This window comes from Siniperca chuatsi, linkage group LG7, assembly GCF_020085105.1.
Source record: "Siniperca chuatsi isolate FFG_IHB_CAS linkage group LG7, ASM2008510v1, whole genome shotgun sequence".
Lineage (NCBI taxonomy): Eukaryota > Metazoa > Chordata > Actinopteri > Centrarchiformes > Sinipercidae > Siniperca > Siniperca chuatsi.
In genome coordinates, this window is record NC_058048.1 from 23,718,666 (window position 1) to 23,741,855 (window position 23,190).

A 23,190-nucleotide genomic window follows, 5' to 3' on the forward strand; every position below is an offset into this window, starting at 1 on the left:
GTATTGTGCATACTTAACCCATTATAACACCTTTATGGCATATTAGGACACTTGAAGACAACACAGTTATCGTTAATGCTATTAATAACATGTGTGCTTTTCCTCCAATCACAAGTGAAAGTGTCTGCTTATTAAAGCATATTCGGCTTATTAAATATGTTGTTTATTGACTTTTAGTGGTATCATCTCGTGATAATATGGTCATATTGATAGTTTAAAATAATTCTGCTGTCAATTGTAGCCAAATTGTAATGAAAAACTAACAAATCAATTATTGAATGTTTTGTTTGACATATTTGAAGAGTTTTGTCTGATCTAAAATAATCAAATTGATGCTGAGGCAATAAACCTTATTCCAATGTTGTGCTTTACATGTGATTCTGCATACATCTGACAAATTGTGATATATATTGATATAAGGAAACTGTTCTTATTAATAATGCAACTATGTCGACCAACCCCATGTCATACATATGTCTGCCTTTACATTTGTCTTTATTCTATGTGTGTTGGAGGTCCATCCATTAATCTACCTAAACACATTATAAACTATATATGAAGTACTTATTTTTCTGGGTTTTGTTGATTCAAAGTCTTGCAGCCAAAATGAGACTTCTTGCTGGTACTTGGCCAGTACTTACATCATCAGGGTCGGATTCTGTGGGGAGGATGAAAAGAGGCTTCAGAGCATTGCAATTTTGTTATGGTGTATAGCATACACTCATATCTAAACAATATCATATTTTGAGTAGACTTACCTTACTATCATATAAGGATGATTTATGCACAGTGGTGCATAAACTCTACAGTGATTTGTGTTTGTACATGACCACTGGGCCACTGGATTTTTATCCAGCAGCATTAACTTTTGGGTCACAGTTACGTAAGCGGCGTGTGATCTTAATACCTGCAGTAGATCAACAACAGGGCGCTAAGGCCACGTGTAGTACAGAGAATACACATTTGAAAACTGTGCATAAATTTCAACTGCTAACAATCAAACATTATTTAATAGCTTAGATATTGTTGAAATATAAATGAAAATGTAAATCTAAGAATGATGAACATAAAAATGTCTTTTTACAACAGTGGTCTCAATTCTGCAGTTGAAGTATAACAGTAGAGTAACTCTTGGTGGCAAACTTTTTGGGGAAATTTGAATGAAAGACATTGTCAGAAGCCATTGTTTCTGCATGTGTGGACAGTATCTGAGACTCAAAATTGTGATTTATAGATATTTTAGACATGTCCCACCCTTTTGTATTTCAAAATGAAAGCAAAGCATACTTGAAGAACTGTCACTTTACTTTGGCACACATACTGTATGACCACACATTGTGTTTGTGCATTGTACAAAAATTTAACATTCACATTACATAACATATTGTATGTAGGCAAAGGCATCCATAAATGAGACACTGAGGCAAAAATAAAATGCACTTACAGCTAACTGAATAGACCATAAGGTTGCACATGTGCACATCTTTTGTTCAAACTTGTCTGACATCTACACCTTCTAAGGACTTCAGAGCCATCCTCATGGAAATATATGGAAAAGGCCTTCATCCCACTCTTCCTCTTGAGCAGGATCAAGGCTGTTATCAGGTGGTTGAGTGGTTGAACATTTAACACTTAGTCCTTGAGTTTCTAGTCAGAAGTCTTTATCTTCAGATGATGAAATGACCATGACCTCCCGGCTCTTAAAGTCCCACACTGCTGTGAGATGGAAGGCCATATTGGAGAAGACCACTAGATACTCAAACAGGGCAAACAAAGTATAACCTGTGAAAAGAATAAACAGAGCTACATGATAGACATGTGTTTTGGTCAGCATTTTGTAGCTACAAGTTTACATTTGTGTTCATATGACTAACATGTTTTCAGATTTTGTGTCATTCTCCATTAAGCCACAGTCAACAACCCTTACAGATTAAACCAAAATGATTAAACTGATTTAATACTTACTCCCTGATTCACAGTACATGTTGTGTTTCCAATAAAAGAATCCAGCGAAAGCACAGAAGGATACGTTGAGAAATAATAAACGCACTTTCCAATAGTGAGACTTGGCATCCTATAAGGGAGGGGAAAAAAGTAATACTGAATTGGACTGAAATACTGCAAAAGACAGGAGGGATTTTAGTCTGTAGTGTGCAATTTGGCATTTCTTACCTCTGGACTTAATGAATACTTCTTAATAGCCTTCCATAAACGGCAGGTTATCAGCATGTAGATAAGGGAACTGACAATGAAGAGGACAAAACCTTCCTTATGTACAACTAAAATATACAAAGAAAGATGGAACTTTGTTCAGTAAAGGACAGTAATTGTAATAATTAATTAATTTCCAAATAAAAGTCAAACTTTGAATCAGTGCATTAACCTGCCAGTTACAGTGATCCAACTCTGTATCGTGCTTCAAACAGCTGAAAATATAATACTTTGCTTTTTACTTGAAGAAGAGTTTAGAATAAAAATTAGGCTTTATTTGCAATTTTCATAAACCATTAAAACCTATCCCAGATGATCTCCACTCAGTAATTAAAGGCACAAACATTTCAAAGGCTTCAAATATATTTGAAATCAAATCAAAATCTCATTTAATTTCAATAAAAGTAACTAAAATGTGAATTACTCACAGTATGTTTCACTGGATGATACATATGTGAGGAGCAAGAGGCCGAGGTTTTCAGAAATAGAAAAGGCCAGGTTCAAGCAGCTGAGTGAACTCTCGGGGAACCTCGAGGAAAAACGTGTCTTGTAAAATTTGAAGTAGGTAAACGCCACCAGGAACCTCGGTGCTGAGTGCAGTCCAATGCAGAACCGCCATATGTGGCACTCGGGACTTAGGCTTATTGAGGCACTGATTGATGGCAGGTAATTAGGAACCTGAAAACACACAGTAATGATTTACTACAGTTTCTAAAATGTATGGAGCATCAAAAGAAAAAACATGGTTGGTTCAGTTTGCAAACTAAGGACATTACCTGGCAGTGTGTACCAGTAGAGTCCTCAAAATGAAAAACAGAGGATATGAAGACACACGTTATTAGTCCAAGCAGTGGTAGGCACACAGTAGCCAGAACACAGGTGGTGAATGATATCCTGATGACCAGGGGCCTCTCATGACCCAAGATATTTGAGCCTTGTAGCATCTTGGTCTAAAACTGTGAAAAAGGCTGATTTAAACACATTTTAATCTCACAAAGGCGATCACACACAGACAAATGTAATGCATGTGGCATGAATGACTTTCTCCAGGCCAACATACAATTGGCTGCATACCAAGAGTAAACATATCTGCACAGTAACAGGCTGTCAATATTTACTCAATTATTTTGGGGACATTTTGATACATATGCATGCATTTACTGAACATCTAAAGTCTGAAAAACGAAATCAATAATTGCTACCACAAGCTACACGCACCTGGCTTGTCAATAAATACGTTATAACACCATCCATTATATCAGGGTGCGGGATGGACCTGAATATTCCGGATACCAACAGGGTGCAATGTCTTAAAAAACAGCTGGGGATCATCCAGCCATTTTATATTCCGACATTTTTTGCATCCACAAGGCTAGAATTTCAGCTGAATGCTCCCAGAAGATGACAATAGACCCACGGATGCTACATCCTCCTCGTGCGACAGATAGCAGGAGGACAGTACATGAAAAACATCAGTACCCGGAAGAGAAAGTGAGCGGAGGAGAGTGCTGAGGTTGCTACGTTTGGGCGGAGCAGAATATCAAAGATGATGCAAAGATCGCAGACCACATGCTAAAAAATTTGTAAAATCTTTCTCTTAATAACAATTAACCACAATATAAAAACAAAAAGCGCAAAAAAAGAGAGGACAAAGCTGTGAGCTCTCCGTGGCGCTGCACCAGATCAAACAAAGGATCGATTAGTATTTTTTTCACTTAAATATATCCTATCAAATACATACTGTGTGTGTGTGTGTGTGTGTGTGTGTGTGTGTGTGTGTCGCTTGCTGTGTGACTCAGATGGCCTGTGTGTATGGGGTTAACATGTGGCAGCGTTGTATCAGAACTTGGTCCTTCTGTCAATCCGCTGACCCGCCTCTCTCAGTGCACTTGTGCAGCTCAAAAACGCAACACATCCGCAGCCGCTGTCAGACTGATTTTCGTTTCCTTTCTGTTTTTGATTTTTAGTGAATGAAACTTGTTTGGCACAGAGCAGTTCAAATGGTCTTTGGATCCATTTAATTTGTTTCAGCAAGATGAAACTATGGAGAATCCAAACTTTATTTCGCTTGCTCCTGTGTGTCAGTATTTTGCCAAGTAAGTTTCCATTTATTTTTATTTTCCTTATGAGATCTAAAATGTTGACTTGATATAGGGCATTTTTAATGGTGACGAGATAACATTTGCATAAAATATTGTCTATCGGTTGTATTTCATTGTATTAATGTCATTATTTTAATATGTTATGGCTCATCCATTTCTTCTCAGATTTCTATTCCTCTTCCACGCAAGCTGTTACCCAGAATCCGCAAAACATGGAGCCAGTTGTTGAGGGATTTGCAATCATCATAATCCCATAGACCTTCTTTGTATCAGAAGCTTTATTGAAACAGTGTTTCAGAGTTAACATCTGGCAAGCCCAAATCCATTGTTGACCCTGGAAACAAGCTCCAGTTAGAATATAAATTGTAGTGTGTCCATTTGAAAACTGTTCATACATCTCCTTACAGGTTTTTCTGGTAACTTGGAATTATAAATGTAGAAGTGGCATGAATCATTTCCTAATGAAACATGCAAAATTATATCTAAAAATGGCATTTACTGTGATACTTTTTTGGAATAAATTTCACATTCATGTTTTCACAGCACATGAATGTTTAATCTCCCTGTTTAGGCTATTTTGATACTCATGTTGTATCTCCTTGGATTAAGCATTCAATCAGCACATGCCAAACTCCACATACACAGTCTGAGCAGAGAAAGTCACTGCAGCTACATAATGGCAGATTTGCATGATCTCTTTCCAGAGCTTTACAGAAAGGCAGTCTAGCCTGACATCCCCTTCCACCATCTGTCATGCATTCACATTTTCTCCCATGTTCTCCCTTTCTTCCCACATCAGCATCACTGCATTTGCTCTGGATGTCACTGGCCAGATAATTGATTGATCAAAAGTGATCACATCGGAATATATTATACATATATTAACATATATTAAACATATATAAATACTAACTGAAAAAAAAGAAAAAAGAAAATGTAATATAAATAATAATAATGTAATATAAATTGTTTCTCTCCCTGTCTTAGCCTGTTGGTGTGCTCATGGGAAATATGCCCAGAAGCTCCTGAATGACTTATTCACCAACTATACTAGTGCGCTGAGGCCTGTGGAGGACACAAACACCATAATGAATGTGACCCTGCAGGTTACACTGTCACAAATTATCGACATGGTAAATCACCACAGTGCACACCACAAGATTGTATGTGTGAAAATAATCTGTGCATATACCCACACAACAGCATTACATCAGTATTGCCATCTTTATATTCAATTATCTTTCTGTTTGACCTGTAATATGTCCCCTGTTGTAGCCAATTATTTTCTATAATTTTCAATGTTTTACAGGATGAGCGAAATCAAATTTTGACTGCATATTTATGGATACGGCAAGTGTGGGTTGATGCATACCTCAAATGGAATAAAGATGATTACGATGGACTCGATACCATCCGCATACCTAGTAGTTATGTATGGAGACCTGATATAGTCCTATATAACAAGTAGGTCGGACTGGTATTGGGTTAATCATTCAGTTATTATCTGTGTGGCTCCTGTTGGTCAGTATAAAAGGCACAAGCTGAACATTCTTTGAAGCCATTATTTATAGGAGTGTCCAGGCCTTTGTCTGCTTTTTATACACCAGTAATATAAGTAATAATAAAAAGTAAAATAGACAAGAAAAATAGAATAACACATATTGGAATTTTACTATTAAAATCAGAGGTACCACTTTTATGAGAAAGAGGAAGAGGAAGGGGGAAGGAAGTATCACCTGAGTAAATTGTGGGGCCAGGGAGGAAGAAAGATACCTCTGATGACAATACATTGATTATGACAACAGCTCATAGCTACTAAGTACACTAACCATATGCTGACACATGCAAACACAAACACTTACTGAAAAGATATAAAATGCAGACACAGCACTGAGGAATGAGTACAACACTCCTAAATGTGTTGACTCTTCCCTCAGTTGGTGTACTTGTGCCTTTGTATTCTGATCAAATTTCTGACCTGAATCATTCTTCACCTACTCCAGGAAATTGCAGCTGCTCTTCAATGATTTTTTAAAGGTATCCAAATTATTTATGTTCTCTTGGGATGAATGTGAACACCATTGCCCTAATCTCTTCTTCCAGATAAGTTTTCTCTGTCTTTCAGTGCTGATGACCATTTCACTGGCTCCATGGACACCAATGTGGTGATTGGGCATGATGGGCAGATAATGTGGGATTCTCCAGCTATCACCAAGAGCTCCTGCAAAGTGGACGTGTCTTTCTTCCCCTTTGATGCTCAGCAGTGCAGGTTCACGTACGGCTCCTGGACCTACAACGGCAACCAGCTGGACATCCTGAACGCCATGGAGAGTGCTGACCTGGCTGACCTGGTGGAAAATGTGGAGTGGGAGGTGCTGGGTATGCCGGCTAAGAAAAACATTATTCTGTATGGCTGCTGCGCTGATCCTTACCCTGATGTGACCTACACGCTGAAACTGAAGAGGAGAGCTTCCTTTTATGTCTTCAACTTGCTCATACCATGTGTGATGATCTCTTTCCTGGCTCCACTGGGCTTCTACCTGCCTGCTGACTCTGGAGAGAAGGTGTCTTTGGGTGTCACCGTGATGCTGGCGCTCACCGTCTTTCAGCTGTTGGTTGCAGAGATCATGCCACCCTCTGAGAATGTGCCACTTATTGGTAGGTGCAATAAAATGGGGTCAAATCCCAACATATGTAATGACTGTGCGTTACAACTCTATGTTAATGTCATATTTTCTTCCACAGGAAAGTATTACATTGCAACGATGACCATGATCACTGCCTCCACTGCCCTGACCATCTTCATCATGAACATACACCATTGTGGCCCAGATGCCAAGCCTGTTCCCAAGTGGGCTAGGAAAGTCATTCTGCAGCACATGGCTAGAATGTGTTTTGTTTATGAAGTCGGGGAGAACTGCATGTCACCACAGCTGGAGAAACAGGAGCCTCCAACTGTAAAGAACACCAACTGCACCATGAATGGTCAGGCAGGACCAGGCAGAGAAGACTGTGTCTTCAAAATGGAGAGAGGACAAGAGAGTGTGGGCTCTATGAGCGCAGAGGAGAGGGAAGACATGGATCAGATGATGAGTCCGATAGGCTCCATCGGGAAGAACCCTACCAACCACTACAGCGCGTGGAAGAACGACATGTTCATGAGCATGGACTGTGGAGATTTGGGGGGTCCGAGGAGATGCAGGAAAGGAGGTGTGAGTGATGGAGAAAGAAAAGACAGAGAGGTTTCCTGCAGTACCCAAAGCAATGAGAGGCAGCTGCTGCGTAACATTGAGTACATAGCCAACTGTTACAGAGACCAGAGGGCCACGCAAAAAAGGACTGGGGAATGGAAGAAAGTAGCCAAAGTTTTGGATCGCTTCTTCATGTGGATATTTTTCATAATGGTGTTTTTCATGAGCCTTCTCATCATGGGAAAAGCCATCTGACTGCAGAACAGAGAAGTGGGTGGTAATGACAGTGTTAATTGCTGTACATAACACAGGGATTATTACAGGTTAGTACAGGATTCATGACGTACTACATTTTATCCAATAATTTAATTAACTTTCTGATTGCATTTTTTTCCAAACCTCTTAGAAATTGTCCATTCTGAAGGCCATGTCATCACCCACCCTACAACAGTCCTAACTATAAGTTTAATTAGATCTTTGATAAACTTCTTGTTTATGGGTTTTGTTGTTGACAACTTGCATTCCCCAACATTTGTCCCAAATGCTGTGTGAGAGTTACTAAGCTAAGCCAAGGAAGTCCCTTGGCAAATCAATCAATTTTTCTGCTGATGATCTTTCCACAGTTATGCTTTTATTTTAAATGAATATAATATTGACTAGTTTCTGTACAGCAACATTTATTTCTTTGTGTCTTAAATAATTCAAGGGGTTCACCAAAGCAATATAAAGAAGTGACAAATGATATCCATTGCTGCTTCACAAATTTCAAACATAATTTATTTTCTATCTGTTATGGATAGTGTGCCTCAGAAGCAGAGTAAAAGGTGTACATCCCTGGAACCAACAACAATTATTTTACTGGTACAGTACAAAAGGATAGTGATGAAACAAACAACACACAAGACAGACTATTGTTTTTCTAAAGATTTCTTTTTTGGGGCATTTACTGTTACCTTTATTTGACAGTGACAGGTGAAGAAGTACACAGGAAACGGGGAGAGAGAGGGGTATGACATGCAGCAAAGGTTACTGGCGGGAATCGAATTGGCCACTGTTGCGACCATGTGGCAAGTGCTGTAATCATTCTGTGACTACTGTTCGATAAGTTTGAGAGAATTCCAGATATTGTATTTCCAGAAACAGCTGAAAATGTGGCTTTATTTTACTAATTTAATTGTGAAAATATACACACTAGCATGAGCATGAGATACTAATAGTTGCAATTTGTATGCTGTGTAGTATGTGGGCCCAAATGCAGAAGACCAGGAAGCGGTATGAGGATGAGGTAGCCGGATGACTACAGTGTCTATTGGGTGAAGTGGTTTACAGGCAGACAGACTGGTAGGGAGACAGGCAACAAACAGATAATAGGCAGATACAGGTCCAAGTAAAAGTAAGTAAGTAAAGTAAAAGTTAATGGGTTACTGGCTGGCAGTGGTGGAAACAGGGAAGTGAGTCCAATGAGGCTTGGTGCTGCTGCGATCCAACCAGGAAAGGAGGCGGTTGTGATCCAGCAGCGACGAGGGATTGGTGCTGCTGCATCTAGCTGGGAACCAGGGACAGGGAGCTACTGCGATCCAGCAGCGACGAGGGATTGGTGCTGCTGCGATCCAGCTGGGAACCAGGGACAGGGAGCTACTGCGATCCAGCAGGGACTGGAGGCGGCAGCGGGGCAGGCGAGCGGCTGTGGGAGCCACGCTTCCTCCTGGGGGGTTTCCCAGAAGGTGCCAACAGACTGAGGTGCCCCCTAGCTTGCAGGCTGAGATGCTGACTAGCACGCAGGAGGTAAGCATGCAGGGATATGAACTGGGGGCCAGCAGGCCTGGGTGCAGTCCAATGGCTGGCAGGCCAGGGTGCAGTCCGATGGCTGCGAGGACCACCGAGAGCCAGGCGGGTGCCTAGGTATGGGTTCGGGACTGGGGCCGGCTCAGGATAGGCAGATTTCAGGCTCAGGTAACCAAGCCTGACTGACAAAGGGCTAGCAGGCAGGGAGTCTGGCTGGTAAACCGGCTGAGGAGTAGCAGGCAGGGTTGCAGGCTGGGTTGTCTGGGTATGAAGGTAGTCCGTGAGCCACACAGGGATGGCCTCCCTCAGCCCAGGCAATGTTGAAAGTTTTGTTTCTACCCGACATCTGATTGCCTCTCTGCGGGACTTGTCGCATATTTCCCCCCATATGTCCTTTAGGCACATCACGGACCACCAGGTCCGCTTCCTCGGAAAGCTCTACTGGGTCCATGATCGGTTGGATCATTCTGTCGTGTGCTGTGTAGAATGTGGGCCCAAATACAGAAGACCAGGAAGCGGTACGAGGATGAGGTAGCTGGATGACTACAGTGTTTAATGGGTGAAGTGGTTTACAGGCAGGTACAGACAGACAGACCGGTAGGCAGACAGGCAATAAACAGGTAATAGGCAGATAGGCGGACACAGGTCCAAGTAAAAGGTAATCCCGGCTGGCAGTGGTGGAAACAGGGAAGTGAGTCCAATGAGGCTAAACAAATCCAACAGGGAACAGGCAAAGTTCAAAGTCCAGAATCCTGACACGGTCCAAGCGAGACAAAGAATCCAAACCACAGAACTCACGGTAAGAATGCCGGGACACTGGGCACGAGAATGAGGTACAACAAAAAGTGCACCTAATGGTCTCTCACACTCTCTCTCACACTCACACTCACACACTCCTCTCTCTCTCTCTCTCTCTCTCTCTCTCTCACACACACACACACACACACACACACACACACACACACACACACACAATCAATCAAGGAAGGGCCAACAATCAAAACTGGAGGGAAAGCAAACAAAGACAGGCAGTAAAACCACAAGACACACAAGAGAAGGAGGATTCTACAAAATAAAACAGGAAACAGGAAACCCTCAAACTATAACAGTAATAGTCTGGAGGTGGGTCATTTTTATTTTACTATCATGACATTAATTAGTTAAAGAGAGAAAATCCCACCAAAGAGATATAGCCAGGAAAGGTTCTGAAATCAGAATAAGAGAAAACAACATCTCAGTGTAACTCACATGGATTATCTGTTAAATCCCCTGGATCATCACCATTTGCTTGGCTCTTGATGTGTATAATCCCTTGTCAAGGATATAGTGGAGTAATGGCATCCAAAGTGGGCCATGACTCTTTAATTTGAACCCAAAGGAAAATAGAAGGCTTAATCAGTGGAACTGTGTTTTGATTTGTAAAAAACTATTTGAGATATGTGTACTGTCAAGTTCAGAGAAGTGGAGAACTGCTTTTCAGACAGAATTAAACTGAGATGCATCTTAATCAGACCACAAGACCTGTTGAGACCACTGGTTGACCTTTCATCATGAGATCATCCGAGTCCCTGAGGCCTACAAAACCAAATTACATCCTCACTACAGCAAGCGTTGAGGAAACACAAGGACAGTATTTCTTTCAGTATATTCAGTACATTTCTGCTTATTAAGAAATATATTTAACCTAATGTAGAAGACTACATACTTGAAGAGTTAACAGTCAGTTCTTATTTTTACAGGTTTTCTTTAATAACAGGTAACACACTCTCACTGTGTATGTCATTTTAGGATTTTGTCATTCAATGAAAATAATATGGATATTTTGAAGAGATGTGAAATACATCCTTTGGGGTTACATGACCAAAGAATGTGTGTGTGTTGGCTATTGTTACAAGCTTATTTTATGCACAATATTGTATGCACAGGTAAAGTTTCTTTGTATTGTATTGTTGTACTGTAGTGAAACACAGCATTGACAGCTTACTCTGAGTTCAAGTCTTAGTAATAATAGTCTGATAAGATACTAACAATGAATATGGTACATGAAATATTACCATAATCCCTGCAGCTCAGTGAAAGCAAATACATGAATATACTGTAAGTGTATGCTCATTGATACTCATTATAGGAAAAGTTCAGGCAATGGAAATGGAAATTGTTATTTTAGTGATTTTCATGGACCTTGCAATAATCAAAATTAGTAACACAAAAACAAGGTCCTTTCATTCAGAAAATGTGGTAACAGAAGACAGAAGATCTTGCATTTCCTTGCATGTTTATGAGAGTTAAGATATTGAAACAAATATGAATCCCACATACTTACAAGTTACAACTGCAACTTACGTGAAAACATTATTATTGTTTCAATTGAAACACACATCTGTGTAAAAGCATCTCAAATGCTTCAGAACAGGTGTTACAAGTGAAAACAATTACCTATGTGTGTCTTTATGTTCAAGCCTTAGGCAAATCATGAATAGAAGACAGAAGGTATTAGGTTGGAGTCACTTTTCTTTGCAGTACTTGGACAATTTTATCCCTTAATGACCTTGTTTGCACTCCATAAATGACTGGATTTAAATTAGCAGGGACCACATGAAATAAAACATATGCAGTCTTCCTTAAATTTGGGTAATTTGGGAAACGATGCAATATGATTGTTAAAAACCCCGACCAGAGCATAATAAGATAAAGAACAAGATGGCTTGCACAGGTTTGCAGTGCTCTGTTATTCAACTCTTTGTTTTTCTTGATCCAGCAGATGAGAGCTATTCTGAAATAGGTGACAGCTATGCCTCCAATTGAGCAACTGAACAGCAGCACAGTGAAAAAGAGTCCATAGATATTATTGATGGACACATCCTCACAAGAAAGCTTGAACAGTGATGCATTGTCACAGTAAGCATTTTGTATAACCGATCTACAGCGGGAAAGCCTCACTGTGAGACCTACCAAAACAGACACGAGCACTAATGACAGCCCCCATGCAGTTGCTGACAGCCCAATCACAGTTTTGGTAGTCATAATTGAGCTGTACCTTAAGGGTTGACATATTGCCACATATCTGTCAATTGCCATAATGATGAGAATCATATGAGAAGCTGATCCGAACGTGTGGCTGTAAAAGGCTTGAACCACACATTGGTTGTAGGTGATAAACCGTTCTGTTGAAATGATATGAGCCATCAGCTGAGGCAGTAGGACTGAGTTACCGATTAGATCATTGACAGACAGGTTACAAAAAAGAAAGTACATTGGCTGGTGCAAACTCTTCTCAGTGATGATAAGCACCAGAACTCCAATGTTGGAAAAAAGCAGGGAAAAGTAAACAAACAGCAGTAAGAAAAATAGAGGGTACGTGAACTCTGGAGATATGTCAAAGCCTTTGATTTCTAGGATATCACTTGAAACTGTCATGTTGCTTTCCATTCTGTTTAATTTAATGAAAAACCTAAAAGAAAAAAATATTAGTGGTAGTGATGGGTGGGGGAAAAAAATCTACATTGAAATATGTCAAATTTTAAATATGACCAATAACAAAAAATGTATATAGCAAATATTTCGGGTAGCATATTGGGCACCAATCTCTTATTTATTGTGCATTTCATTCTTTAGTCCAAAAAGACATGAAGTGAAACATTTAAGTATCAATACTAAATGAAATACTTACAATAGCTCATCAGACTAAAAGAAAAACATCAGTGAATTCAATTACAAATTAAAAATGCTTTGTGTGTAAAGACAATACTTACCTTTTTGACTATTCTCCTTCTCCTGTACAAATATTTTAATCATCTGAGAACAATTGTGTTCTGTAAAGGCAGGAACATTATAAACACAATATTAAGCATAAGCATAAAGATGCAGAGTGGTTGCTTTATGTACATTAAAGTGACATTAAATGTTACACCACATTGATACTGACCTTAATCCTGTACATATATACAATAAATACTCAACAAAACCTACAACCAGGCATAGTCACGTGTTGTATGTTTAAATAACTGAGCATTTGACAGTACCTTGCCTGAGGAGGTGGGAATCTCAACTCAGCAGTGAGATCTTGATGTCTTTTATCATGTGACATTTGACATTGATTCCCATCGACACGTGATCCCACATGTATAGGCATGGAGTTATATTTAATTTTGCTTGTTTCGACACATGTTGAAGACTCTTGGGCAAGTCAAGATTCAAAAAGCCCCTGTGGTCAGATGCCCCTTTAATCAAAGGGACATCCATTTTTGTGACTAAAGTCAACCTCTCTGCCTGTGTTTTTTTCAATACCTCTCACCCAACAAGTACTATATATTAATTTATATTGTATATTAATGTAATTCTTTAAGACATAACAAGTGAGCAACTGATGATCTAACAAGGATCCAATCAAACATTTTCAGAATAAAGTCAACACAGAGGAAAGCGTTCTAATAAGATTTTACTTTATTCACATTAAAAATGTGCAAGTATGAAATGACCCAAAACCCTGCAACCCTGAGTTTGAACATGTCGTATGAGTGTTTTCTGAACCCAAATACAGAAACACACGGAACAGAGCTGGGTATAGTTGGAACAATCTTTATTGTGCAGATAGTTATTGGTGTACGAAGTATTTGGCGTGGTTCGTAGCCGCCCCGAGGACTCGACCGGATCGGGTCGGGGACGAGACTGGCAGCGCACCGGATGGAGACGAGGTGAGCTGGTTCTGGACTGGCGAGCGTAGGGAGAAGGGCTGAGCTGACCAGGTGGTGAACCCGTGAAGCCTGGTATCCTGGGCGGGCGCAAGGGGTCTGGAGGAGGGATACCATGGCCGAGTGATAGACCTCAGGCGGACGGCCCGGGGGCTGGACATGTGCTGAGCTGACCTCCTGAGGTCTGTGGTGAAGATTGACACCTTCCGGAGGCCTGGCGGAATGCTGGTGGCACAGGAGGACGGTTACCGGAGGTTGGCGACGAAGACGGAGAGTCACAGTAGGCCGGCGATGAAGATGGAGAGTCACAGGAGGCCGGCGGCTAACACTGAGACCTTCTGGAGGCCGGCGGCGAACACTGAGACCTTCTGGAGGCCGGCGGCGAACACTGAGACCTTCTGGAGGCCGGCGGTGAACACTGAAACCTTCTGGCAGCCAGCGCCAAAAACGGGACCCCTCTGAAGGCCAGCGGCGAAGACAGGACCACTCTGGAGGTCTGCGGCAAAGGCGTGGACCCTCTGGAGGCCTGAGGCGGGGACCCCCGGTAGGTCTGCGGCTAAGGCAGGAACCCCCTGGAGGCCTGCCAATCAGCTCAGGGACTGGGAACCGGCGTCTGGACATCAGGACAGTGAGCCGGCGACTGGACATCAGGATTGGGAGCCGGCGACTGGACATCCGGACAGGAATCTGATGACAGGATAGCAGGACATGGAGCCGGTGACGGGACAACAAGACATGGAACCAGTGTTGGGGCTGCCGGACTGGGAGCCGGCGACGGGACAGCAGGACGGGGGGACAGCAGGACGGGGAGCCAGCGACGGGACAACAGGACAGGGTTCAGGGTATGAGGCAGCAGGACAGGGAGCCGGCGTTGGGATGACTGGCAGAGGAGCGGGCTGGAGCGCTATTGTCTGGGAGTCCGGAACATGCGCCTCCGGCTGAGAAGGAGGGTACGTCTGCTGCTGTGACCCCGCCGATGATTCAGTGACCCAGCAGTCAGTCCTGCGTTGTGTTGTGATCCAACAGGAAGCGGAGGTGGTTGCGATCCAGCATTGGCCAAGGATTGGTGCTGCTGCGAGCCAGCTGGGACAGGAGTCGACTGCAATCCCGCAGAGAGTCCAGGAAGCTGCTGAGGTCCGGTGGAGAGTCCAGGAGCGGGGAGCTGTTGCCACCCTGCAGGGACTAGGGATGACTGCGGCTGTGATCCAACCGGGACCGGAGGCGGCTGCGATCCAGCGACGACTAGGGATGGCTGCTGCTGGGAACCAGCTGGGAAAGGAGGCGACTGCAATCCAGTGGCGGCAAGGGATTGGTGCTGCTGCAATACAGCCGGGAAAAGAGGCGATTGTGATCCAGTGGCGACAAGGGGTTGGTGTTGCTGCGATCCAGCCGGGAAAGGAGGCGACTGCAATCCAGCGAAGAGTCCAGGGACTGGGGGCTGGTGAGATCCAGCAGGGCGCCCAGGGACTGGGGGCTGCTGCGATCCAGCAAAGAGTCCAGGGACAGGGGACTGCTGCGATCCAGCAGAGACAGGGGGCTGCTTTGATCCGGCAGAGATAGGGAGTGATGGTTGCTGCGATCCAGCAGGGAGTGATGGCTACTGCGATCCAACAAAGGCAGGGAGTGATGGCTGTTGCGATCCAGCAGGGAGTGGAGGCTGTGGAGCAGGCGAGCAGCTGGGAAGCAGGGCACCGGTGCAGGTGAGCAGCTGGGCAGGTGAGCTGCTGGGGGAACCACGCTTCCTCCTGGAGCGTTTCCCAGAAGGCGCCAAGACAGCAATATGCTGAGGTGCCTCCTGGCTAGCAGGCTGAGATGCTGACTGGAGACCAGCAGCCCGGGATGCAGACTGACGACTGGCGAGTCAAGCTGGGAACTGGGAGCAGACACAAAAATCTTGGCCCACTCAGGAAGGGAGTCCCACAGCCAGGGCTTGCGGGATACAGCAAAATGCGCGGCAGCTTTGACTGTCAACCTGGACTGCTCACTGCTGGCTGTTCCCCAACACTCCAGCAAACTCGAAAGGTCCAACACCAGTTCTTTCAACTCATCGGATCTGGTTTCCGCTGGGTCCATGTTGACCAGATCATTCTGTCGTATGAGTGTTTTCTGAACCCAAATGCAGAAATACACAGAACAGAGCTGGGTATAGTTGGAACAATCTTTATTGTGCAGATAGTTATTGGTGTACGAAGTATTCGGCGTGGTTCGTGGCTGCCCCGAGGACTCGACTGGACCGGGTCGGGGACGAGACTGGCAGCGCTCCGCATGGAGACGAGGTGAGCTGGTTCTGGAATGGCGAGCATAGGGAGAAGGGCTGGGCTGGCCAGGTGGTGAACCCATGGGAAGGCGGCAGGCTAAGGAGGCGAGGTTGGCCGGATGGCGAGGGTGACGTGGCAGTTGGCATGGTACAGAAGATCCAAGGCCTGACTGAGGCTGTGATCACCAGCAGAGCGTGAGTCTGTGACAGAGATAACCGGAGTTACTATCAAGGCAGAAACAAAGAACACTTTACACTTCTTACTTGACGTTGGGGCCGTTACGAGGTGCGCGTACACATGTACAGAGACTGGCGTCGGTAGTGTGGAAGTGCCCGGTAGATAAGCGGAGTAGATTGATGATGATTGAAGTCAGGTGTGCCGGTGATCAGCAGCATACAGGAGACCATGAAGCCAGACCAGAACGTGGATACACATATACACATACACACACAACCACGGACAGGAGACAGCCAAGAAACACAAGGAGAGACAGGTACACTGAAGCACACAAAGATCAGGGGGGCATAGAGGCTCACTGTGACAGAACACCAGAATTGTGAGGCATCACACAGTCAGGATAAATACTACAGGTTACAATATAGTCTATAGAGGTTACAGAAATACAAATTTTTGAGTAAATGAAAACATTATACTGTATTGCTATGTAAATACCACATAACATAACTTTACGACCAGAAAGCGTTAGTCATTCACACTCACACACTAGGCCCTTAGGCCTTTCTCCAGTGACAAATGCCTAACAATGTAAACTGCACAAAACAATCTCACTAACTACTTTAGGGCCATATCACATTTTATGAAAGCAAAAATGATCACTAAATTCTACACACAGGAACAGAATTGTCCCAAACAGAGGAAGGCCCCAGATGGCAGAGTCGTACCATGCACCTTGCCGTGAGGCAATTATGATGATTTTGATTATACTCCAATTGTTGTAAAGTGTACAGGAGAAAGACCACAGAAAGTAATTAGCGGGTCAAATTAATTATCAAAGCAACTCAAGGGTCGGTCGTGTCCATTTCTCTTGGGTGAGATGGTAAGTCTTTCCTAATCTCCTAACAGCCCTTTTGTGTGCATGAACAAGGGCCCAAAGGCCTGATGTGACCACTTCAGTGCTAATTCAATTAGTATTTTTCTTCTAGGATATCTAAACAAATATGAAAAGGCTGACCAGTACACTTCTAATACATTATACATTTTTAATTGATTGAGCCATTTGACATATTCATTAAAACTGTGGATTCTTTATAAAACATTGCAGATGAATGGAGAGAAAAAACACACACAAAGCAAAGACTATGTTGTGGTACTTTAACGTCAACTGTGCATTTAATCTGTTAAAGTGTTTTACATAATAACACACTTGATGATTAAAGTTAAGGAATCAAATGTTTACAAGTTGTAATGTCACATGCAACCTCACACAAGCTCCCTTGGGCGTTATTAAACAATGTTCTTCATTACTAAATAACAAGGAATCTCATTATCAACTGGAGATTTACTAATTGTCTAGGGATTAATTACAATGTGAGACAGTTAATAACACATCGTTTCATTATATCTCAAAGGAGCTCATTAATAAACATGTTTTGACAAAGTAATGAGGCATCTAGCTGATGAAACTGCCTATTTGTAGTGTATCTAGTTACGTAATATCATTGCAGTAGCCCTTTAGTAATTTTCAGTATTCCTCTTGTGTGATATCAATACAATACCTTTTCAAAGTAATGAAAACTTCAGAAGAGAAGACTTCAGGCCTTCCTAGCAGTACTGTAGGCCAAAATGTAGCTTTGATATTAATCTTGATTGTCCACCATTAAAACCAACTCTATTGAAACAGACACACTGTAGATTTAACAGGTTAAAATGATTGTAAAACTGTGAAAATCTAAACAGCCTAGCCTCTTTTTATTGATTGTCCCACAGTGCAGAGACCGTTATACATTCAGTAAATTTGGTAATTAGGAAGAACCACAAATGTTGACCTAAGGACCTGCAGTTGTAAAGGGCCACTGACATTTGGTACCATAATCTCTGCACCTGTTGTGATTGACAGTACTGGTCATCATAAAGACCCACATACTGTACATTATGTGTATTATAAACAGCATATTGCAACAAAAGACTTGTTCCTTTTTGTCATTTCGATTGACGATATGTCTTCTTTAAAGGCAGATTGAGTCGGATTTGTTGGTTGCAAGTCTATACATTGCTCATTAGGAAAATCCTACTCAGTCTGTCTTAAATAAGGCCTACCATTAATCTACTGATTCTCTTTCTGTTTGAATACAGTTGGTCATCAAATCAGCTACAGCTCTGCATTTCCAAAAACTGGACTTGCTGGTTGTCCATTATTCTTGTCATGATCTATGTTATTTTAAATGGTTCTTTATCTGTTTCTTTACATCTTTAGCCTGTTCCTTATACTGCCGTCACTTGCAATTATCTTCTCATCTCGTCTTTTCTTATCAGTTTTGCTGGGAATTAATTCAGTAATTTGAGGGCAGCTACAGTAAAACCTTTTACACCACCACTAACAAGCCACAACAATCCATAACTTTAGTTCCTTCTGCTATAGTACCATAACTTAATTGTAATTAATTAGGTCTAATATGAGGACACATTTATGGTAATTTAGTAATTTATTTGAGCATAAAATGTTTTTATTAAGTAATCTGAGGGCACAAATTATTTCTGGGGGAAAATCTATCGTTTTTCATCTTTAATACCTGCTGGGTTCCATAGGTTTGTTTTCCTTCATAAAGAGATCTCAAAACTTTATACTTATAGTAATCCTGATATTATTCATCTTTGCAAAGCCACTGACAATCCCAGAGGCAAAAGGTGATGTAACCAAGTTATGGTTATGGTTATGGTAACAATAAATAAAGCAAGGTCCTCAGGGCAGTTCTCAACACTTCATGCAGCACTACTTTGAAAGTGACATGTTGTCTGACTGCTTTAAACATTGACTCAATTTCCAGTAATGAAATTGAATCACTGTTTTTCTTAATAATCTAAGTGACAATGGAAAACAGATCTTTTGGGTTTAGCTCTGAGTTAACGCTGGACTCATTTGTTATTCCACCTGGAGGAAAGTATCCTATATTTTTTCTTGGGATTGTGATTTATTTTTTGGGCATTTTTTGCAACCTAACCATGCTGACTTTGATCATTCTGAAGAGGAACCTTCACAAGCCAGTGTATTTCATCCTGTTTAGTCTCCCCCTCAATGATCTGATAGGCATAACTGCAATGTTACCAAAAGTACTTTCAGACATTGTTACGGAGACAAATACGGTTTACTATCCTCTCTGTGTTTTACAAGCATTCTTGCTCCACATGTATGGTGGTGGAATTTTGTTTATTCTTGCAGCAATGTCTTTTGATCGTTATGCTGCCATCTGCATGCCGTTACGCTACAGCTCTATTATGACCCCCAGAGTTGTTATTTGTATTATCTCTCTGGTTTGGGGTCTTGACTTTGTCTTGATTGTATCATTGTTCTCTTTTCAGACGAGGCTTCCCAGGTGCAAATCTGTTATTATGAATGTGTTCTGTGATAACCCCTCTCTACTGAAGCTCACATGTGGAAACACAACAGTCAATAATATCATAGGATTATTTAACACAGCTGTCATACAAGCTGTAAGTGTGTCTGTTCAGGCATTTTCCTATGTGAAGATTCTGATCACATGTGTGGTTACAAGGAGGTCTGAAGCAAAGATGAAAGCTGTCAACACGTGCGTTGCACAGTTGGTTATATTGATCATATTTGAGATTGTGGGAACTTTCACAATTTTATCTCATAGGTTCAAAAATGTCTCACCTGACTTGCAAAAGATAATGGGCATGTTAATATTTCTTGTACCTCCGCTTCTCAATCCCATTGTATATGGGCTATATACCCGTGAAATACGAAACACTCTCATGACAGTCTTAAAAAAGAGTAGAGTATCGGTCTAAATCTTTACACAAAGTGGATAACAGCATTCAGTTTTGTCTCATGACAATATTGTACTAACAATATCAACTATGCATGGAACCATAACAAGTCTATGAACTTGAACACAAACTAAAATCACTTTCAACAGTTTTGTTCATTGTGGAAACCCTAATTTCTATATGGAAAAGCTGTTTTCTAGTGTGGGACAGGAAATTTTACTCTGAGGTGCATTGACTGAAGTTTTTGTTAATATAGAGTTTCCTCAAACCAACTTGTTGTAAATAAAAAAACTAAACTAAACAGTGTTTTTAACAGTGGGGAACATATTTAGCCCAGTCAACGATACCAAGTTTTAAGAAAGTTGGGGTCTCACAATTGATACTGGGTGAAACTGCGTGCATCTTACTGTTGTCATAAACTGTTACTTGACTACAGTATGAGCTTGTTACAATTGTATTGTGATCTTCTTTTGTGTTTATTTTAGTGTGCAGAGTGCTTTGTTGTTTAAGTACAAAGGTGAATAATTCTAAATGGAGATATTAGTCTCACACTGCATATAGTCTAACATGTAATACTTCAAATTATATTTTCATTTAAAGTCTTTTGTAAAACTGTTTCGGATATTTATCCTGTTCTTTACTTGTTCTTATCCTCTTCACATTTGATTGTATGTTTAAAAATTGTTTTCCATAATGAAGAATGACCTTTGTAGCCCATCTTCTTAAGAGTTCACATTTTTATTTACTTATCATGCACTCCGTGCACCATAGCTAATTGGTGTCTAAACATCAATTAATCCCCTAATTTTTGCAGAATCAAAAACAAACAAAAAATATGTACAATATATACAAGATGTGCTTATGTTTGCAGTGTGGTTCATTAATAAAATCCAAATATGCTGAAAGATATTTCATGTTGTCATTTAAGGAAAAAAAATAAAAAATGAAAAACATTGCAATTAACAACACAAAATCATTTTCATAGTATCACATATTAAACTCAGTCAGATGAAAACTGGATGAAAACTGGATACATATAGTCATGAATATATATATATATATATATATATATATATATATATATATATATATATATATATATATATATATATATGCGGCTGGATAGCTCAATTGGTAAGTCACAGGACTTTCACATGGGGCCCGGGTTCGAATCCCCTTCGGGACGCATTGAGCAATGACCATCATCCAGTGTGGAACGGCTGGATAGCTCGATTTGGTAGGCCACGGGACATTCACACGGAGGAACAAGGGGAACATCATCCAGTGTGGGTCCTTAGGCAAGACCCTTCACGCTGCTGCCTACCTCATGATTATGAGTGACAATGGAATATATGACATGCCGGCTCAGACGTCGCCCGGCCAAACAAGGTCTGCGTCAGGTGTTGGGGAACCAGGGCATCAAGACGACAAATGGGCTACTGGAACAAGACGGAAATGGGCGAGATGTGATAATAAGGCTCTGTTGGAATGCTACTACTCTAGTAACCCTAGTCAGAGGGGTTACATGCACAGGATGTGGGATGAAACCCACAATCAAGGCTTACAGCGAAGCAAATAGTAGCTCAGTGTTCCAACATCCACAAGCGGCAACTGCTATCACAACAAGGGGGAGCCAGGACTACAGGTCAGAGGGGAGCAACCAGCAGCTCCCCAACCAGAGATTGGGTACGAAGCCCCAAGAGAAATCACGCTGAACGACTGACCTGAAAGATAAGATCATGGCGAGGATGAATACAAGGCAACCCCGACGCCAACTACAACGGCTAAGTGAAGTACCATCAGAAAGTCTCCTAGAAGATGTGAATGCAGCATTGAGAGCGATCCCTACCACAACCATCACTGAAACCAATGAGCTGATATACGCCTCAGCAGCGAGCCATGAGAGACAGTACCCACCATGGAAACGAAGGTTGGAGGCAAAAATCAAGGAGGCCTGGAGAGAAGTGAGCCAACTGACAGAGGCTGAGAGAGGTGCAATGAGAAAGCCAAGTACCCAAGAAGTACAACCAGATGCCCATACCTGAAGCACTCGAAACTGCCAAACAAAGGCTCCAAGCCTTGGCCAGCCGCCTATAGAGATACACGAGAGATAATGAAGCCAGAAGAATAAACCGGCTGTTCGCAACTCAACCTGCGAAAGTGTACGCTCAATGGCAGGGTAATAACAGCAGAGCAGACCCACCACGGCTGGAAACGGAGCAGTACTGGAAAAGTATATGGGAAAGGGAGGCATCACACAACAGCGATGCACAGTGGCTGGCGGCCCTGAGAAAGGACCACAGCAACTTCCCTGAACAGAATCCAGTCACCATCACAGCGGCAGACATTCAAGAAAGAGTCTCAGGTATGAAGAACTGGACAGCACCGGGCCCTGACAGGATCCACACCTACTGGCTAAAGAAGCTCACTGCATTCCATGAGCGCCTAGCACCCTGAATGGCTTACCGAAGGGCGCACAATCCTGATCCTGAAGGATCCCGCAAAGGGTACAGTCCCATCCAACTATCGGCCAATAACCTGTCTCTCCACAACATGGAAGCTCATGTCAGGCATCATCGCGGCTAAGATAAGTGGACACATGGATCAATACATGAGCAAAGCACAGAAGGGCATTGGCAGAGGAACCAGAGGAGCCAAACACCAACTCCTGGTTGACAGAACAGTCACCCAAGACTGCAGAGCCCGACACATCAACCTGTGCACTGCCTGGATTGATTACAAGAAAGCATATGACTCAATGCCACACACATGGATCACTGAATGCTTAGAGATGTACAACATCAACAGGACTCTAAGAGACTTCATTGCAAACTCGATGAGGCTGTGGAAAACCACCCTTGAGGCCAATGGCAAGCCACTTGCACAAGTATCCATCAAATGTGGCATTAACCAAGGAGATGCTCTGTCCCCACTGCTGTTCTGCATAGGTCTGAACCCCCTCAGCCAAATAATCAACAAGACTGGC

The 23,190-nt window shown here is 42.1% G+C and overlaps 4 protein-coding genes across 4 annotated transcripts; 2 read left to right on the forward strand and 2 right to left on the reverse strand.

Annotated features, from left to right (window-relative positions):
- Nucleotides 1-1,287: 1,287 nt before the first annotated feature.
- LOC122878665 (post-GPI attachment to proteins factor 2-like) lies at nt 1,288-3,710 on the reverse strand. Its single transcript, XM_044201763.1, has 6 exons — nt 3,430-3,710; nt 2,988-3,167; nt 2,640-2,889; nt 2,173-2,279; nt 1,966-2,074; nt 1,288-1,782 (listed from the first exon to the last, which is right to left on the reverse strand). The coding sequence occupies exons 2-6, from the start codon at nt 3,153-3,155 to the stop codon at nt 1,652-1,654; spliced, it is 765 nt and encodes a 254-aa protein (XP_044057698.1). The 5' UTR covers nt 3,156-3,167; nt 3,430-3,710; the 3' UTR covers nt 1,288-1,651.
- A 379-nt stretch (nt 3,711-4,089) lies between these two features.
- On the forward strand, nt 4,090-8,245 carry chrna10a (cholinergic receptor, nicotinic, alpha 10a). Its single transcript, XM_044201762.1, has 5 exons — nt 4,090-4,307; nt 5,301-5,446; nt 5,623-5,777; nt 6,439-6,971; nt 7,059-8,245. Exons 1-5 carry the CDS (start codon nt 4,247-4,249, stop codon nt 7,757-7,759), a joined length of 1,596 nt encoding a protein of 531 aa, XP_044057697.1. The 5' UTR covers nt 4,090-4,246; the 3' UTR covers nt 7,760-8,245.
- Nucleotides 8,246-10,343: 2,098 nt separating this feature from the next.
- LOC122879319 (olfactory receptor 52E4-like) lies at nt 10,344-13,111 on the reverse strand. The gene is made up of 2 exons (XM_044203290.1): nt 13,042-13,111; nt 10,344-12,740 (listed from the first exon to the last, which is right to left on the reverse strand). Exon 2 carries the CDS (start codon nt 12,716-12,718, stop codon nt 11,783-11,785), a length of 936 nt encoding a protein of 311 aa, XP_044059225.1. The 5' UTR covers nt 12,719-12,740; nt 13,042-13,111; the 3' UTR covers nt 10,344-11,782.
- A 6,174-nt stretch (nt 13,112-19,285) lies between these two features.
- On the forward strand, nt 19,286-20,276 carry LOC122879318 (olfactory receptor 52B2-like). The gene has a single exon (XM_044203289.1). The coding sequence runs from the start codon at nt 19,287-19,289 to the stop codon at nt 20,223-20,225; it is 939 nt and encodes a 312-aa protein (XP_044059224.1). The 5' UTR covers nt 19,286; the 3' UTR covers nt 20,226-20,276.
- The last annotated feature ends 2,914 nt before the right edge of the window (nt 20,277-23,190 follow it).

What these genes read in the sequence shown, in the direction of transcription:
- LOC122879319 (XM_044203290.1), bottom strand. Translation starts at nt 12,718, where the DNA reads ATGGAAAGCAACATGACAGTTTCAAGTGATATCCTAGAAATCAAAGGC.
- LOC122878665 (XM_044201763.1), bottom strand. Translation starts at nt 3,155, where the DNA reads ATGCTACAAGGCTCAAATATCTTGGGTCATGAGAGGCCCCTGGTCATC. An exon ending in CTACTGGTACACACTGCCAG is followed by an intron (nt 2,890 to 2,987) that starts GTAATGTCCTTA and finishes GTGTGTTTTCAG; the next exon opens with GTTCCTAATTACCTGCCATC. An exon ending in AGTATTCATTAAGTCCAGAG is followed by an intron (nt 2,075 to 2,172) that starts GTAAGAAATGCC and finishes CCTCCCTTATAG; the next exon opens with GATGCCAAGTCTCACTATTG.
- LOC122879318 (XM_044203289.1), top strand. Translation starts at nt 19,287, where the DNA reads ATGGAAAACAGATCTTTTGGGTTTAGCTCTGAGTTAACGCTGGACTCA.
- chrna10a (XM_044201762.1), top strand. Translation starts at nt 4,247, where the DNA reads ATGAAACTATGGAGAATCCAAACTTTATTTCGCTTGCTCCTGTGTGTC. An exon ending in GATATAGTCCTATATAACAA is followed by an intron (nt 5,778 to 6,438) that starts GTAGGTCGGACT and finishes TCTGTCTTTCAG; the next exon opens with TGCTGATGACCATTTCACTG. An exon ending in TGAGAATGTGCCACTTATTG is followed by an intron (nt 6,972 to 7,058) that starts GTAGGTGCAATA and finishes TTTCTTCCACAG; the next exon opens with GAAAGTATTACATTGCAACG.